The 19,718-nt window shown below is 36.7% G+C and overlaps 1 protein-coding gene across 2 annotated transcripts in view; it reads right to left on the bottom strand.

The window, feature by feature from the left end:
* The window catches only part of LOC117295061 (neuronal acetylcholine receptor subunit beta-2-like), a 44,757-nt gene extending 25,533 nt beyond the window's left edge, over positions 1-19,224 (bottom strand). For both annotated transcript variants that reach the window (XM_033777635.1, XM_033777634.1), the window contains exons 1-2: positions 18,726-19,224; positions 1,634-1,785 (exon numbers count right to left, since the gene is read on the bottom strand). In XM_033777635.1, the coding sequence (XP_033633526.1) occupies positions 1,634-1,785; positions 18,726-18,795 (222 nt within the window). In that variant the 5' untranslated portion in view covers positions 18,796-19,224. The remainder of the gene's footprint in view (positions 1-1,633; positions 1,786-18,725) is intronic.
* Positions 19,225-19,718: the final 494 nt, after the last annotated feature.

Raw genomic sequence — 19,718 nt, forward strand, 5'->3', positions numbered from 1 at the left:
AAGAAATGCTTTTTAGGATATGAAAAACCCGGAAGGGTTGCGTTTAACAAGATTTGAGCAGAATGTCTTGGGTCAAATGAAGCTTAACGAAGCGCAGACAGATGCAAATTGAAATAAACGAAAGTGCGGGTATCAAGTCAAAAAGATAAAATCTAAATTATTTCATAGAAGACATAATTTGAGGTTTTGTGATAATCTATTTTGTATGTTTACGGAATAGTGTTGTAATATTCAAACAACGAAAGAAACCAGGCAAGTGTTCGATGTGAATAGTCAATGTCATACAAGAAATCTTTATAATTCAAGAAATACAGATTTAACATGCATTTTGATAACAACCTATACTTATGAACGACCAATGTCAGACGGTTGTGAATTAAGACATGGGCGATTTGCAAATGTTCGTGTACGGGTGACACATTTTGGCTGGTACTTGTTTGTCCAGCGTCATGTTAATCGTAAACGTTTCTTCTAAATCCCATTCACACCCACCGCTGTAAAAACCTTGTTGTTACCTTTTTGCCCCTAAGCTGCGAACGAAGATGCAGCATTCACCATAGTGGCATGTGGATTAATATAGGCTTGTATAAATGGTGTTTTTCTTGTCAACTTGGCGAACACACCATCTGTTCATCTGTATTCAGAATATCAGTCATCTAGTCTGATATAGTTGTCCACTGTGTCCAATAGTGACTGTCTGTTACTAACTGTGAATAATTATTTGATATATTTCTCTAAAACAACCGGTTGAAAAGTATCACATAATGTTTGACGAGTGACTGTATAGTTTGTACATTATGAATCTTAATAGACACACTATAGGGGCCAAATGAAAAATATATTACAAACCTATTTACCATAAACATTTGAACAACCACAATGATATCAAAATGCATGTATTCCACATCGATGTTAAAGGGAAGGTACACGTTTGGTAATTACTCAAAACAAATATTAACTAAAAACTGACTTGGTAACGAGCATTGGAGAGCTGTTGATAGTATAAAACATTGTGGGAAACGACTCCCTCTGAAGTAACGTAGTTTTTGAGAAAAAGGTGATTTCTCACTAGAATAATAAAAGACTTCTAGCTAGAAGTCTTTTATTTTTATCTGAAAGCACACAAATTCGTCCAACCAGGGTGTTTTTTCTTTCATCATTTTCTCGCAACTTCGATGACCAATTGAACCCAAATTTGCACAGGCTTGTTATTTTATACTTATGTTGGGAGACACCAAGTGAGAAAACTGGTCTTTGACAATTACCAATTAAACCTAGAACGTTGTTATTCAAAGTATCTGTTCAATTTGTAAACTGATCGACACTCGATTACGAAAGTCTGTTGGCTCCTCGTATGATACAGCGATAAGTGGAAATGTTTTTCTATGGGTGCCCCTTTGAAATATTAAACCAGTACGGTTCTTTTTTAATTAGCAAAAGTTCATAAATATTATAATTTGATTGTCTTGAATAGGTCCCTAATATTTGGTTCTAGGCTAACCCATTACATCCTGGCTCGCTAATGCATGACAAGTGGTCAATGATCCATAGATTCCAGACACACCACTCCATCATGTGGGTTTTCTCTTAAGAGTCAAAATGAAAAGAAGAAAAAAATCAAGACTTGACTTACCAGTTGAATAACTTGAGCTAAGAATAATAACATCTCTACTCTAGTGACAGTGGTTTGTGATTTAACTGGTCGGACAAGCTGGCTGTAGTTGTTGGTGTTAAATAAGGTCTGGAATAGTCTCGTATGCTCCTCTGTAGCCAGAATTTGTCGACCTGAAAAGATAATCAACAATACAAATACATATTTAAATTGATCCACTGTAACCGAACAGTGTTTTGATTTAGAAATGCATAATTAACACTGTACTATTATACGCTCAAATCAGAAATAACACGTAGAATTAACAAGAAAAAAAAGTTAATGCTTTATGACAAGTAGATACAATATTGTAAATCCAATAAATATTCAGCTAATATAAATCTTCTTAAACCATCTGGTTGCTAAGTTGTTTGGACATAAGCAACCGCAAGTGACTGAACTGTTTGACCATTTAAGCACTAAGCACATCTGGTGAAACAATAAACCACAATTCCAGAGATGAAATTGCACAAAATGACGTTAAACCAATATTGTTTCAACTGTGTGCAAAATACATCATAACATAAAGCTCAATCTAAAGAAGAAAATATAGAAATGGCAAGATTTTGGAGCTCAATCCTGTTAATGACAATATGCATGGGAGTGTATTCTAATGAAGTCTTGCGGGACATTAGAGGGTGATATGGCCGAGTTTGGACCTCATTTTAAGAGGATGAAACCCTATTGAATGACGCCAAACGTCCTTCTACATCGTCGATAGACTCGATATTGAGTTCTAGTTCGGCCCTAACGAGCAATAGATACATGGCGCTTGGGTTTTATTGCAGTTTTGAATTTCTCGCACTGACATTTCGATGGGAGACGATGGGGAAAAATATGGTTACTCCTGATGAAATTACTGTCAGGGGACGTGCCGTGTTCAAATGATTTTGTACTTTCTATCTGTAGACATGTATTGGTATTTCATTTCGAAAGCTGGGTCACATAATTGGACATTTCTTTATCATTTGAAACGAAGAAGGCAATACATTCGCATTAAAAATGCAAACTTCACGAAGATTTGTACCTCTAAGGTAAAAAGGAGCCACACCCAAAATGTAAATAGTCTCAGTTTGTCTCTTAAACCCACAATTATTACTCTATACAAACGCTCGCATCCGGCCATTAACATTACCCTCTTGTTATTTACTGGAGTAAGTTCTTTTAACGAGTACCTATTTCAGTAGTTGATATTCTGGTAAGTATTACGAGGTGGTTTTGAAGGTGGGAGCGATAGTTGTGTTGAGGGCTCTCGACTAGCCCAGTCCCGGGTTGCTGCGCTGATGGCCCCGGTAAGGCAAAGTGCGATTTTCTCACTTGAGCCTCGGGCGAGGGATCAGGTGTCGGAAACAAGAATATTAAATCGCCAACGAAAATTGCGCCTTGCCTAAAACCGCAGGGCCTTCTTGCATTCTGAATTTCCTTCGATTTAGAAATTTGTCTGCAAAATGACCGTTGCCCTTTCCGTAGATTGGTGTTACTCGTAAGTGTTTTCTTTACAGTTGGGTCTTCTATGGGAGGAATTGCCGACATGGTTAAAACTAACAAGGAAAAACGTATCCGTATCATGTTTGGTGTTTACACTAATATTCTGGGCATACGTTTGCAATTTATAAAAAGTAGGTTGTTTATAACAGTTGTATAAGAACTATTTTGTAATATGGCAGAAAGAAATCCGTGTATGGCAGAAAAAAAGTCCGTGTAAAATCGGTATTTTTAAACGTAAGAACCAAGTCTAGAAATTCGTATTTCCATGTCGTGCAGAAGTGAATGTTTAAACATTGTAACTACCTCCAACATTTGTTGGTTTCCATCATACTCCTTATGACGCAAATAGTCAGACTAGAATACGGGCAAATTATTCACTACGTCTTGTATTATACAGTAATATGTAAAGATAACTAATTGCCACATCAGTCAAAACATTGTGAAGGTGTGGAGATTTTTTTAAGGAGCAAGCTTCTTACTTAAAGGCGTATGTTTGCATGGAGGATAGAAACCTTGTTGAATAGAGGAATAGTTCTTGTTGCATGGAATAGCCGTATACATGGATGAAAGGTACTTGGATGCATGGAGGAAAGGTAATTGGCTGCATGGAGGAAAAGTATAATTGGCTAAATGGAGGAAAGGTACTTGTGTATAGGAGGAAAGGTTCTTGGCTGAATGGAGGAAAGGTGCTTGGCTGTATTGAGGAAAGGTACTTGGATGCATGATGGAGGAAAGGTACTTTGCTGCGTGGAGGAAAGGTACTTTGCTGCGTGGAGGAAATGTACTTGTGTATAGGAGGAAAGGTACTTGGTTGCATGGAGGAAAGGTACTTGGCTGTATTGAGGAAAGGTACTTGGATGCATGATGGAGGAAAGGTACTTTGCTGCGTGGAGGAAAGGTACTTTGCTGCGTGGAGGAAATGTACTTGTGTATAGGAGGAAAGGTACTTGGTTGCATGGAGGAAAGGTACTTGGCTGTATTGAGGAAAGGTACTTGGCTGTATTGAGGAAAGGTACTTGGCTGTATTGAGGAAAGGTACTTGGATGCATGATGGAGGAAAGGTACTTTGCTGCGTGGAGGAAAGGTACTTTGCTGCGTGGAGGAAATGTACTTGTGTATAGGAGGAAAGGTACTTGGTTGCATGGAGGAAAGGTACTAAGATGCATGATGGAGGAAAGGTACTTTGCTGCGTGGAGGAAAGGTACTTGTGTATAGGAGGAAAGGTTCTTGGCTGCATGGAGGAAAGGTACTTGGCTGTATTGAGGAAAGGTACTTGGCTGTATTGAGGAAAGGTACTTGGCTTGGTTGAGGAAAGGTACTTGGATGCGTGGAGGACATGTACTTTGGTACATGGAAGATAGGTGCTTTGACGCACGGAGGTAGTGTACTTTGGTACATGGAAGATAGGTGCTTGCGACGCATGTAGGAAACACACTTGTCCGTATGAAGGAATGATACTTGGGTGCAGGGCAATGTTCTTCTGAGGGAAAACAAAATACATTTATGTGTGTACGAGAATTCATGACGTATGGTCATACATAAATCTAGTATTACATTTCATGCACCAGACCATAACGTTTAATTTATTTTATTCATTATTTTGTTTTCTCACGTTACATTGTCTTGTTTTTGTAGAGGCGGGTTTCATAGAAGAGGTTCAGGTGTTCACAAACGATAGCTTTCCAATCTAGTAATTGCCTCCTAAAGTTGCATTTTCACTTTCCTTATATCCATCCTCTCTTCTGATTTACGGTTAATAAACTAATCATGTTTCTGGACGCCTTGGTTTTATTACTCGACAAATCTCAATTTTATAACCACATAAAAGAGAGAGTGTAATAGAGTTTCCAGAAGGAGGTTTCATTAAAGAATGTTTTTACCATAGTCAACGTGACAAGTTCTTCAACAGATACTGCTAACATCAAAAAGCCTTTCCGCTGGATAATTTGAATATAGAAACAGTTGCAACTCGGCTTCAATAAATAAAGGCTAGCTTTGATTTGTGCACAGGAGGCAAGTTAACGATATTGACAAGTTGTAGACCCAGTTTGTATAGAGTTATATGAATCAATCGGGTCTGAATTGCCCCCGGTTTATATTGAGTGTTGAGTTCCTTGTCTTCATGATAAACTAATTAAATTGCTGCTAACAATACCCACACTCTGAGCATCTTATCCTGAGAGTGCAAGAGAGAGGTGATACCTAGGGCTAAGGTTGCAGTTAGCCCTGACGGTCTTACACTTTCGTATTATGTAAAGAGGAAGAGTCCTAGACAGGGCTAAGGTTGCAGTCAACTACTCTAGTGGTGCCCACTGGATCATTTTCAACATGTGTGTGGGAGGGGAGGGTGAGGAGAGTTGTCAGGAAAAGCAAACTACATCACAGTTATTACTCATTTTATACCCAACTGTAACAAAGGTCTCATTGGTTGTTTGGCTGAGTGCCTAGACTCTCGAAGGCGTATATTGCCATATAAATCCAGTTTATATTATTTCAAATCAGTCCACCGTTTGCAAAAAAAAGAAAAATATGGAAATAGTTATGAGTTTGTAACGGCCTTGGTAGCATCTGTTGCTGTTGCTTCACAAAGATGAGTCAACTCGTAATGATCTCATCAACATTCAACACTGATGTTATGTGTGTGTGTTACCATGGTTTTATGTTGTGACAGGTTGACATCAAAATCAAGATAATACTAATTCCGATTGTGACGGAAACAACACAGCACGAAATTGTTGAGATAGCGTTTCCTAAATCACTAGAAGCTTGACACCAATTCGTGGTTAGTAGCACGTATGATTGTAATTCGATCGTGTTGATGTTCATCAAGTCATCGCTAACTGTCGATCAACAGTAAACTGACACTAAATGAACACAATATTCTACTCGTTTTCAGTTTTTGTTTAAATATATTTTCTTATGATTGTTGTTTTAAAATCCGTGTGCACAAAAAAAAGTAACACAATTTCGTTTTCAAGCTATACTTAACCCATTACAGGGTTGTATCAAATGTCACGTTGCGGATACATCAAAGTAATTCAAAAACATATTTCAGTTACTCAAATGAAGAGTATTAATTGACAAATCAACATGTCCATTCCAACCACGAAAACAAAGAGAGAATGAAAGGGTTTTTTGTGTTAAGAGAAATTTAAGTATACATTACAAGCATGTCTTAATCACTGCCGAAAAAGGCGAGTTGAGTTTCCTCATATCATTAAAGTATAACCAATATTTGTGTGTACACAATTTACTCCTGTCAGCTGCGTCCAGGTTTTCGTTATATTCCGTGTCTTATTACTTTCCTTGTTACTTTCCATATAGTAAGTTTTATTTGGATTTGTGTGGCAGATGATAAAATAATATATACGGTGGCATTTAGATATTGGCCCGAGCCATTAAATGTGGTAGCAAAGCTACCTTTGTAAAGGAAAGCAAACAAAGAAGAGGCTCAAAGCACACCGATCTGCCTCAAACTCGATGTAAACATTACGAAGGTAAGATGATTCCTAGCCTTTGTCGGCCAGCGTGTAGGATGAGTTTTGCGTCGGACAGAATGCCATTGGCCATTGTGACAAACAGTAATAACAGAAGCTGAATCATCAAATCATCCAAACACTTTATTTACAGGACTGCTTGAAATGTCAACCTAATTACATGTTTAGACCATTAATGTTTGATTAGTGCAACCCACTGCAAAACTCATAATGAACATGACATATTGGCTTTTGCAGATGAGCAGTTTCTCTTGCTTCTAATCCAGAGGAGATCTCTGGAGAAATCTTAAAGAAGTAATTGCTCTCGTTGTGGTTATGTTATTCCTTTGCTCTATTAAAGTATCTACTGTAAATGCCATCGGTTTGGTCCTAATCTTGATTACATTTTTGCCTATTACGTCGGATGCCAAACTGCTTACAGACTAAGTACAAGTGGCTTCAAGTCCAGAACATACAAGATCCAATAAACAAACCCTTGGGATTTCACTCCAGACTATTCTTGCCACTAGATATTATCGAACGAGTGGTTTTTACGTTAAAGGCACTGGACACTTATGATAATTGTCAAAGACCAGTCTTCTCACTTGGTGTATGTCAACATTATGCATAAAATAACAAACCTGTGAAAATTTGAGCTCAATTGGTCGTCGAAATTGCAATGAAATAATAATGAAAGAAAAAATCCTTGTCACACGAAGTTGTGTGCTTTCAGATTCTTGATTTCGAGACCTCAAAATCTAATTCTGAGGTCTCGAAACCAAATTCGTGGAAAATTACTTCTTTCTCGAAAACTACGTTACTTTCAGAGGGAGCCGATTATCACAATGTTTTTACCAAGTAAGGTTTTATGCTAAAAATTATTTTGAGTAATAACCAATAGTGTAAACGGCCTTTATATGAACTTGTTCTGAACTGTAAGATAGATGCGTTGCTTTCAGAGGGAGCCGATTATCACAATGTTTTTACCAAGTAACGTTTTATGCTAAAAATTATTTTGAGTAATAACCAATAGTGTAAACGGCCTTTATATGAACTTGTTCTGAACTATAAGATAGATGCGTTGCTTCTGTATGCAGGAACACAGCGGTTTAATACAAAATTCACTAATTACTCACCTATAGGTCCGTACAGCTATAAATCTCTGTCATGCTGTAAAGGCATTGTACGCAATAAGTCTAATGAAATATAATGTATTCATTACATGGAAACAGAGACCAGACCTTTTGTTTCACATTGACATTTTATTGCCGTAGTTATGTTTTTATAGCGGCAATAAATAACTGGAATCCACATTTTCCTTTTCTATTTTTAGTGATGTGATTTTGCCTGCTGGACAATTATGTTTGTGGTAAAATTATCTTCGTTAACAACATATGTTTCCTCTATGGACTACAATTTCAAGAATACAAATCAAAAGTCAATGCCTCTGAAACAAAAAGTATTTTTGGACCGCTTTATTGTTTCAGTTGTTGTCCACTCACCAAGCCGCAATTAATTTACCTGATATAAATAGAATGCAATCAGGACATGTATTAAAGGCAGTGGACACTATTGGTAATTACTCAAAAAAATTATTAGCGTAAAACCTTTCTTGGTGACGAGTAATAGGGAGAGGTTGATGGTATAAAACATTGTGAAAAATGGCTCCCTCGGAAGTGCCATAGTTTTCGAGAAAGAAGTAATTTTCTACGAATTTGATTTCGAGACCTCAAGTTTAGAACTTGAGGTCTCGAAATCAACCATCTAAACGCACACAACTTCGTGTGACGAGGGTATTTTTTCTTTCATTATCAATCCGCAAGTTCGATGACCGATTGAGCTCAAAATTTCACAGGTTTGTTATTTTAGGCATATGTTGAGATACACCAACTGTGAAGGCCAGTCTTTGACAATTACCAATAGTGTCCACTGTCTTTAAACCCTTGTTTATGGATTATGTGCAGTATATTATTATTCGATGCAGTTGCTGGTTGTTGACTGTCTGTATAAGGTCTAGCAATCATGGATTAACACAGATTGTAACAGACTAGAGTGAACCCCCGTTGGCAACTATAGTGTTTCAATTTCTTGTCTCAGTCAGCACTAACGCGACAAGTAAAAAATGAATCTCGTGCAGCAAATAATGGTCATAACTAGTACAGTTCATTTACAGCGATGCTAAAGACATTGGACACTATTGGTTATTGTCAAAGACCAGTCTCCCCACTTGGTGTATCTCAATATGTGCATAAAATAACAAACCTGTGAAAATTTGAGCTCATTATGTCGTCGAGGTTGCGAGATAATAATGAAAGAAAAAACACTCTGGTCACACGAAGTTGTGTGCTTTCAGATGCTTGATTTCGAGACCTCAAATTCCAAGTTTAAGGTCTCGAAATCAAACTCGTGGAAAATTACTTCTTTCTCCAAAACTACGTTACTTCAGAGGGAGCCGTTTCTCGCAATGTTTTATACTATCAACAGCTCCCATTACTCGCTACCAATAAAGGTGTTATGCTAATAATTATTTTGAGTAATTACCAATAATGTCCACTGCCTTTAAGTCTCCCTTTAATAAAGAGCAGTTTCCATGTTTGCAACATATCAAAGTTTCAACATCAAGACTTTTAGTGGCAACCAATTTGTACCACCATTTTGTGTATTTTGTTGTGAATTATGTATGTTATACACTGGACCTCGAATCCTGTCGGCAAAACATGTGCTCGTGTGTGTTTTGTGTAAATATCCCAGTATGGATTTTGGGTGAATGCCTCGCCAAACCAAATATTGACAGTCTTATCATTTTTCTGATTCTCGACCTTAACCCAACATTGTTACCCGTCGATCAAAGGATGTTCTTTGAATTCAGAAACTGACATTTGAACCATGCGGCGCCTACAAACATTGTGACGCATTGGAATTGCTGATACTATAAGTGAACCTGTTTAGTTAAACTTGTGATAATTCGCACTCTATTGTAAATTTATCAACTCAAAACGACAACTCAGGGAAGCGTACGTCTGGTATTATGGAGTTAAATTTAATTATTTGTAATTTGAATCCATCACTGCATACCATATTTAATCCTATCATGTGTTTTAAAGTGCACTGTGCTTAAAGAAGTAGTTTCTATTTAAAGTGGCAGGTGGCTATACCAATCGCTTTAAAATTTATTCTTGAAAGAAAAACGAAAAAAACAAACTATAAAATATTTGGGAACACAAAATATTTGGGAACAGACATTCTATATTTCATCTGTTGGTAAGATACTGTAACCAGTATAATTGAAGAAATGTAGAGATCTCACTATACTTGTAGTGTAGGGAAGAAACCCAAATGAACCCGTAGGGACTGAAAACCCAGTCTACATGCAATAGTTTAGTATTCCAACTGGGCTCCCAGAGGTGAAAGGAAGGCAATAAACTCCAATGAATCTCTTCCAATTTAAATGCAAAGTGCAATTTTGGTTTAAATCTTGAATTTAATTAATCATAATTTAATTCCCCTTGTTCCTCCTAGTCGCATGTGCAAGTCTACCCGTAGGGGATATGTGACGGTTTTTCCAATGAAATATTAACATATCTACTTGTGTGTAGGCTCATCTTGTTCAATAGAAAAGTTTAATTTTAATGATATCAAATATTTATCGATCTAATTTTGTAATGTCTTTAGAAAGTTGTAATGTTGTGTGGAATACAAGACCGGATTACTACCAACATGTCTGCAGAAGTAATATTCATGTCCCACTAGAGAAAGAGAGCTATAAACTCATTCATGTATGTCTTAATTAACTCCGTCGAGTTTCTGCAAACGGTCTCTAACCTCGGCTAGAATCTCACACAAGCAGTAATGAGCTCCCTTGAGCAGTATTTAAACACGGAACAAGATTTGGTGTTAAAGGGTCTAGGCGCACTGAGTCAGGTGCTGTAAGAATACACCAAGACGATTCTGTCTTTGTGATGGGGTAAAGGCGTCCAGGAGACGGCGTCGATATTGGGATAAGAAAGGCCTAATAAGACAGCTGTTTCTAGTGACATCATCCTCTGGCCCAATCCGATATTCTTATGTAGGAATGATGTCCTCATACCAATGCACAGACTTCATGAATATGCAGGAGCTTATTATGTTTGGAAGACAAGATAATTAGCATAAGTTTCCAGCATCTCTTCTCAAAATGTATTTTTTTTAAATCCAGCCATCACTTTAGAGCATCTGCGACCACAGCTGCCAGAAGTGACTAGAAAACACAAACAATTAATTTCTAGTTTAACTTTAACAAAAAAACTAGAAAATCCATAGCTCCATGCTAGGAAAAGGTCAAACAGTAGTGAACTTATTTGCAATCCGTATACTGAGTAAACATACCTATAGTTTAGCCGTGTTGTCACACCGTATCTCGAAATCAATGTCAATATGGAACTTTTTATGGTTCGATTTTTAAGAATGTTTAGTGTTTTTTGTAATAATTTAGATTGGACAATAGACATTAATGGTGCACAAAGACATCACACTTTTAGATGCGTGGACAGTCGCTTGATTTTAACAAACTTTAACTTTGATTTTAAAGCCATTGGACCCTTTCGGTTCAGAAAAAAAAAAGTTCACAGATTTACAAATAACTTACAGGGTTTACAGAAGGCAATGGTGAAAGACTTCTCTTGAAATATTATTCCATGAAATGCTTTACTTTTTGAGAAAACAGCAAAACAATATAAATTCTCGTTAACGAAAATTACGGATTTATTTTAAACACATGTCATGACACGGCGAAACGCGCGGAAACAAGGGTGGGTTTTTCCGTTGTTTTCTCCCGACTCCGATGACCGATTGAGCCTAAATTTTCACAGGTTTGTTATTTGATATAGAAGTTGTGGTACACAAAGTGTGGGCCTTGGACAACACTGTTTACCGAAAGGGTCCAATGGCTTTAAGCAAGATATTGAGGCACTACATACTAGAAACAATACCTTAATTCCTACACTTATATCTTTTTGTTTACAAATAATCTAATGTTCCCTAGCTCTTTAAAGTCCTTGCGATTGTGAAATTTCCAGTTAACTTTGCGTATAAGATGTTTCTTTTATTTGTCAATGAAGCATATCGTTACATTGGCATCATGGTTGGCTCATCAGGTTTTTTTTCCCTGCCGTAACTTCCTTGAACCCCGGTTCGAATCCCTGTTCAGACCTGTGGAGCCTTATATGGATTGGTTTTCAGTCCCTGCTTGCTTGTGTTTACCACATTTGGGATTTTCACAATCCATCGTCAACTTGCCTCCGCTCTTGTAGGTAGTAATTAACATTGATATAAAGACACCATAGGATAGATCCTTTGTAAGTTTTTGACATCAAAATTATCAAAAATATTCACGTAGGCTACCTGATTGTTTATTAATTACTTGTAGAAATTATTCAAGTACTCCTGGGACTTAAAATGAACCCTGTGTGTGTTGTTAATGATGGAGTTCGGCAAACTAACGACCCCTCATCTGAATAAAGGCTACGGATCAAATCAAGCATTAGTATTTTTACGACTCAAGAAAAAAAGAAACAATTGTATGGGATGGGGGATCGATTAGTACTGGCCAGCGTTTTGCTATGACCACATGATAAATGAAGAATACGTGCGGACATGGGTCAATGGGCTGTGTATAATTGCATATGGGAGGTTATGAAGCCAATGCATATCAATTGTCTTTGATTATTGATAAAGCCATCCTTACGTTTAGTCTGGGTTTTTGTTCTCGTACTATGATGTTTGTATTTCTTGAAGCAGAATAAGTCTGCCCATAATTCCCCAGTTATTAAAGGCAGTGGACACTCTTGGTATTTACTCAAAATAATTATTATCATAAAACCTTTCTTGGTTACGAGTAATGAGGGAGGTTGATAGTGTAAAACATTGTGAGAAACGGCTCCCTCTGAAGTGACGTAGTTTTCGAGAAAGAAATAATTTTTCTCAAATTTGATTTCGAGACCTCGGGTTTAGAATTTAAGGTCTCGAAATCAAGCATCACAAAGCACACAACCTTGTGTGACAAGGTGTTTTTTCTTTCAATATTATCTTGCAACTTCGACGACCAATTGAGCTCAAATTTTCACAGGTTTGTTATTTTATGTATTTGTTGAGATACACCAAGTGAGAAGACTGGTCTTTGACAATTACCAATAGTGTCCATTGCCTTTAACAGTAGCTTTGTTTTGGTTTGCATGGGCATGTCCACCACACAGCTATGGCTTTTCTGGCTATGCTCCAATTTCCAATGTTCTCACTACTGTTATTTGTTATTGTTTTCTTTTGTTTGTATCTTTTGGAATGGAAATGCATGTCTTGAAATGCATCGAAATGAAATGAAAAGTAATGAAATGAAATGAACTGTGAATCCATTTGGACAATATAATAACTAATACGATATGAAACGACACTGTGTACTCAGCAGCAGACATTTCGTGCGGCAATGTCCTTAGTTTACGACAGCAATTTGGTCAATATTTTGGGTTCATTAATATCTATCACTTAGTACCGGTATTTCTGAATAATTGATTCGATTCAAGAACTCTCAAAGGATACGATGTAGATTAAGAATAAATCAAAACGACCTTCGGCTCTCATGGGAAAGACCTCTGTAATTATTCAACACTACAATAATATCCGTGCAGATTGTCCATGATTGTTTTGGTGCTTGTAGAAAAAGTTCATTTATATGGTGCATGATTCATAAAATACATTTTTGTTTAAATAATATGGTCAAAAAGTTTGAATAAAATAGGAAAACTAAATTTAGCTGTTGCAAACAACTTACCAAACAAATTGGCCGATGGTATAAATGTAAAAATTAGTTAGTGGCCTGACGTTTCGACCCTAGCAGAGTCTTTCTCGAAGGCTAAATGAGAACACAACAAACATTAACAGGTAACTAAGTGGAATGGGCACAAACAACCCTACACTGTAAAAAGTATCCGTATTTTAACGGTACAAAATTGTACACTCTAATACACTCTTGATATTAAGCTAGCAAACAATATTGTTGAGAATTCATATTTCGTTTTATTCAAACCTTATAAAGTTATACGTATTCAACGTTTCACATCGCTACACTTGAATGGTGAAAGAGATGCAATGGTATTGCGCCTATCGTGTCCCTTCCTCACTCAAACCTATAACGACTAAACAGTATGTCCGTCCCAGCAAACACTCTTTTAAATACTCGGAGTATAAGGATAATATTTAAAGGGTATTTATTCATAAATATAAGAAGCAGTTCAACTCCGAGAACCTCCTCTTGCTTGGTAATTGGGTACCGGTCAGACCTATCTACCCGCGTAGGTTATCAATGGTTTTTATCGTCGATAATTACCTCCTTCGCTTCAGCACGGTCCGTTCATAAGATATTTAAATGGTGCGGTGTTAAGTCGGTGCGATACAGGTTGCAAACTGATATAGACGCAGGTGGCTCTCAACTGTGTACGGGTGACGAATTTCATGCTCTCTCTCTTTGAATATTGAAAAAGGGGGCAGCTCTTTCTCAAACACAAACATAGATAGCCCTGGACTCCACACTCGTAGATCGAAAGAACATCACTCTCATAAAAGTAGTTGAGAGTGAATACTGACTGGCATTCTTGTCAAGAAAAGACAGGTGCACAGGATTTGAAATTCATTTCTGGAATCTCAATGATCTTGATTTTAACGCCTGGTTTTAATCAGCAGTTTCACACATGGAAATAAATAATTCATCACTTTCCAATCGTTTCAAGATCAAAGTTCTCAAATTGAAACAATTGTGGAATACAAAATGTTTCGAACAGCAGAGTAAGACCGAGATAAATTATTGATTGAGGTACATTAATGTCCGATGGCTGAACCCAATGTATTTCTTTGACGACAGTTATTTTTCATTTTGATGTTGTCACTTCAATATTTGTCATAATAATAAAAGCAACAAAAATATGTACAATGTTTAAAATATTGAACGATTGATGGCAATAAACAGAGTTTAACTCCACTTCTATTTTCTTTTCTTTTTTCAATTTCTTTTACAATTTTTTTACAATTTTTTTTTTTACAATTACGAATATACACCGATGTGTGTATAAGGGTAAAAACCAAAAATTAATATAATTACGAAAAAAAAATTAAAAAAGTATGTTTTATTGCTGTGTGTATGTGGCCTGCAGAGGTTTATATCCCATAATTACTGATATGCACTTTTTGTATGTTCATAGCTCTGGAACCATGATTCAAAGTACAATGCTCTATGGCTAACCATGGACTGTTGTTGGAAACAGCTTGCCCAGGCTGTTCAAACCAATTTAATAATTGCTTTGTTAGTTGGGTATTTTTACCAATTAAACAATTATCGCCTTTGTACTAGTCTAATCCACATTTGATATAGGACGTGGAAATTAATTCATTATGGATTAATGTCGGCTTTGTACTTTGATAATTGATATTATATTTAGCAATTGGAACACACTGTTGTGTCCTTATTCGTGAGGGTGTGTGATTTTAGTAAACTTGATTTTCAAGCAGTCAAATATTGTTTGGAAGACAAACCATTTTATAAACAGTATGCCTTTTAAAGACACTGGACACTATTGGTAACTGTCAGAGACCAGTCTTCCCACTTGGTGTATCTCAATTGGTCGTCGAAGTTGCAAGATATGAATGAAATAAAAAAAACACCACTGTCACACGAAGTTGTGTGCTTTCAGTTGATTTCGAGACCTTAAATTATAAACTCTAGGTCTCGAAATCAAATTCTTTGAAAATTACTTCTTTCTTAAAAACTACGTCACTTCAGAGGGAGCCGTTTCTCACAATGTTTTTAAACTATCAACCTCTCCCTATTACTCATAATCAAAAAAGGTTTTATGATAATAATTATTTTTGAGTAACTACCAATAGTGTCCACTGCCTTAAAGTAAAGCTATCTTTGTAATAGCATTTTAAACGATGTGATGTTTTGCTAAAGGTTATGTTTGCGTACAGTTTATGACGTCAAGACTTTACTTGGAAGTACTTTCACCTTATGCAATAATAGATATCCCCCAATCACGACCTGAGCACTGGGAAGCTCCAACTCAATAACACCGTCATCAAAACCCACGAACGGTCTTTATCTTCAGGTGGAAAGAACCATCGCTATGGATGCCTCAAAAGGAGATATAAACGACTTGGTCCCTAACCACAGTCGACCAATACGGCTTCATCCCAATGGACCACCAAACGTCAAAATGTAATCTCTACACATGACTACCCTACCTGATATAAGTTATGTCAGTTGTTGAAGAAGGCAATCAAATATAAGCTTGAACGAATCAAGTTCTCACTCAAACTGGCACGAGTTGAAGCGTTTTCTTAATAGAATCTAACCCACTCTTTCCATTGTGGAGCTTTAGTGTATTAAAATGAGGTTATTAAATTATATTGATACCAGCTAAAACTCTGTCTCGATCTTCAAGGTTGTCTGAGTGTGTGACAAGAATTACATAAGATTAAGAAAACCAAAGTGATGACGTTTTTTATGATAATTTGACGATTTTCGTAATACCACTCAAGGATCTCAAGAGTGGCCATTTCTTAAAAAGAAAAAATGTACATCAAATTGATCACAGGCCAAAGTCTCGTATTAATATGAACTTGGTATACTCTATCGCATTAGTCTAGAACAACAAGCAATTTATGTGCTTTGCACTGCAATGTATCAATGTATATTCATTGGACACTATTGGTAATTGTCTAAGACCACTCTTCTCACTTGGCGTATCTCAACATATGCATAAAATAACAAACCTGTGGAGATTTGAGCTCAATCGGTTGTCGAAATAGCGAGATAATAATTTAAAAAACCACCCTTGCCACACGAAGTTGTGTGCTTTCAGATGCTTGATTTTCGAGACCACAAATTCTAAATCTGAGGTCTCGAAATCAAATTCATGGAATTTACTTCTTTCTCGAAAACTACGTTATGCCTATTTCAGAGGGAGCCGTTTCTTACCAATTAAGGTTTTATGCTAATAATTGTTTTGAGAAATTACCGATAGTGTCCACTGCCTTTAACACCAGTAACACCTTTAATCAATTATAGTGACATAAGGCACGTGCCCGTTAGAATTGAAAAGATGAAAACTATTGCTTCATATTGCTTAACATTTCATTGTACAGATATTTTTTCTACACAACATACCAATAGTTATGTGATCATAATAAACAAAGCCATTAATAAGAAATGTCACACGAAAGGTTAAATTTCTTGCATAAAATGAATATGTTATAGGTTTTGCATGCAATCAGACAAGACTGGGTCATTGATGCATACACAATTGAAATGTACACACATGGTCGTAATGAGCTTACAGTAAAAACAATCCCATGAAGAGAAGCATGAAGTGATTAAGAAAACAGGAATCGATGTGTTTAGAAAAACATGACTTTAAAGTCTTCATGTGTGTACCATTCGCTCCCCCATTTATCGCCGCGTCATTCTCATAATGAAATCCGAAGCAATCCACCTAGAGAAAGAACTTACAAATTTCCGATTGACTTCACAAAAGCTAAATTTGGCTTGAATAATCTGTGTCCTAATAAACGGATTCTTTAATTGGAAGTCTGCAAACGGCTGAGACTCTGCTTAGTTGCGCACTGTTGCTTTGGAAATCCGTTAAGGAAGTCGCTTCCCAACAAATCTGAGCAAAAGTATAATTATTTGACGTTATATATAGATTTGTTTTGGCGTAAAGGCAGTAGACACTTTTGGTAATTACTCAAAATAATTATTAGCATAAACCTTACTTGGAAACGAGTAATGGGGAGAGGTTGAGGGTATACAATATTGAGAGAAACGGTTCCCTCTGAAGTGGAGTACTTTTCGAGAAAGAAGTAATTTTACACGAATTTGATTTCGAGACCTCGGAATTAGATTTTGAGGTATCGAAATCAAGCATCTGAAAGCACACAACTTCGTGTGACAAGGGTGTTTTTTTCTTTCATTATTATCTCGCAACTTCGACGACCGATTGAGCTCAAATTATGATGAGATACACCAATTGTGAGAAGATCAGTCTTTGACAGTTACCAATAGTGTCCATTGCTTTGAGCATGAAAATATCTTCGATTAAAAAAAAGTAATGCGTCCTATGTTTTGCTTGCATTCAATCAACCTGCATGATAAGACCTTACCAATGTAAGCCAATGTACTCAGACATGACAGTAAAAATCTGATTACTCCCCGTAGATATCAGACAATATGTTTCTTAATAATGAGTGATTGAAAAAGGTTTGTTTTAAGCATGGTCTGACAGTGCGGCTCTATTCCCAAGCTTGATCACAAGGGAACATTTTGATATCAGTTAAAGGCACCGGAGACTATTGGTAATTACTCAAAATAATTGTTAGCATAAGACCTTACTTGGTGACGAGTAAGTGGGAGAGGTTGATGGTATAACACGTTGTGAGAAACGGCACCCTAAGTGCCATAGTTTTCGAGAAAGAAGTAATTTTCCACGAATTTGATTTCAAGACCTCAGATTTAGAACTTGAGGTCTCGAAATCAACCATCTGAACGCACACAAGTTCGTGTGACATAGGTGTTTTTTTCTTACATTAATATCTCGCAAGTTCGATGACCGATTGAGCTCAAATTTTCACAGGTTTGTTATTTTATGCATATGTTGAGATACACCAACTGTGAAGGCTAGTCTTTGACAATTACCAATAGTGTCCACTGCCTTTAAATTAGCGTGTGAACGTGGTGATCCGTGGATGGGAAAATTCCAACGGAAGCCCCCTTCAGAAATTATTCATATTGAATTACCGCTTCCATTTATTACTCATGATTTGCCGCATATTATTGCTGGCTGTATTACTAGTATTACGAGGAAGTTAAGTACGAGTGTTATTGTTAACATCCATAACTTTATTGTAGTTATAAGCAATCCCGGTGTGTTTATTCAAAACAAGCAAATTTGACGACCACCAAACTATTATTAAGGACCCAAAGAAGCATATACATCAATTGTAACCAAAGTTTATCGTACATTAAGTGAACAATGAAACGTCTCTTAATTTAATACAACGTCTGTACTTTTTAAAAATTAAACTGTTCCTACCTGTGCATATGATGACTAGACACACTGATAAAATTCCCCACCAAACTCTGTTCCTCCATGACCAATTCATCCTGTACTTTCTCTTGCCTCCAAACCACAAGACAGAAAGATCTATGAGCTCTCTAACAACACGCACACTGCTCTCCTACTACATAAATCTTGCCTCGTAGAGTCTGAAAGTACGACTCAAATCGTTCCTTTTCCTCGCTCCGAGTTGACGTAGAAATTCCTGTCGCGTTTATACCGACCGAACTGATGAGACCGAATTTCCAAGCTTGGTTCTATTGTCGTTAGAGCTCCATACAGATATGATCCAATACTACTGCTATACGTAAAGCGAAGACCCAACACGCGAGAAACGTCAAATGGTCCACTTTTAATGTCTGCCTAAAAAATTGTCAGAAATAAGTGAAGAATCCATAGCAAATTACGCACAAATTTCCCAATGGTAAAGCTTGCAATCTTTTGACGGTATGATAGTTTGATCATACTAGTTTAACTCTTGTATTTAGTATTCTGTATGCGTGATGAATTAAGTAGGAAAGATAAGCACACTTTATTGCTATAGGGGTGGAGCTTCAATAAGTTCGTCACGTGACGCTTGGGGCTGTCATTTATATTAAGCTCTGTTTAGTCACAATATAGAATATTGACGATATACTGCCCTGATTACCCTATGGACGATGACACTGTGCTTTGCTCCATCAAAGGACACAGGGTGAAAATTAAGAAATAACTAACGAATCTTTTCGTACACATGTAGAATGTTAATATGCATGGAATACTGAACTCATAGACTGCTATACTGTGATTTGAAACTAGAAAATTTGCTGAAATTGGTAGTATAATTTTACAGTTTGTGATTTCATAGGACTTTGCCTGGGTATCCCTTGAACCTAAGCCTTATTTATAAGATTCAAAATAGTCTATTTTGATTTTCTTATTAGATTTATATGCAGACTGGAACGGTTCATAGCGCGAAATTAATGATAT

This window comes from Asterias rubens, chromosome 9 (genome assembly GCF_902459465.1).
Source record: "Asterias rubens chromosome 9, eAstRub1.3, whole genome shotgun sequence".
In the NCBI taxonomy this organism is placed as follows: Eukaryota; Metazoa; Echinodermata; class Asteroidea; order Forcipulatida; family Asteriidae; genus Asterias; species Asterias rubens.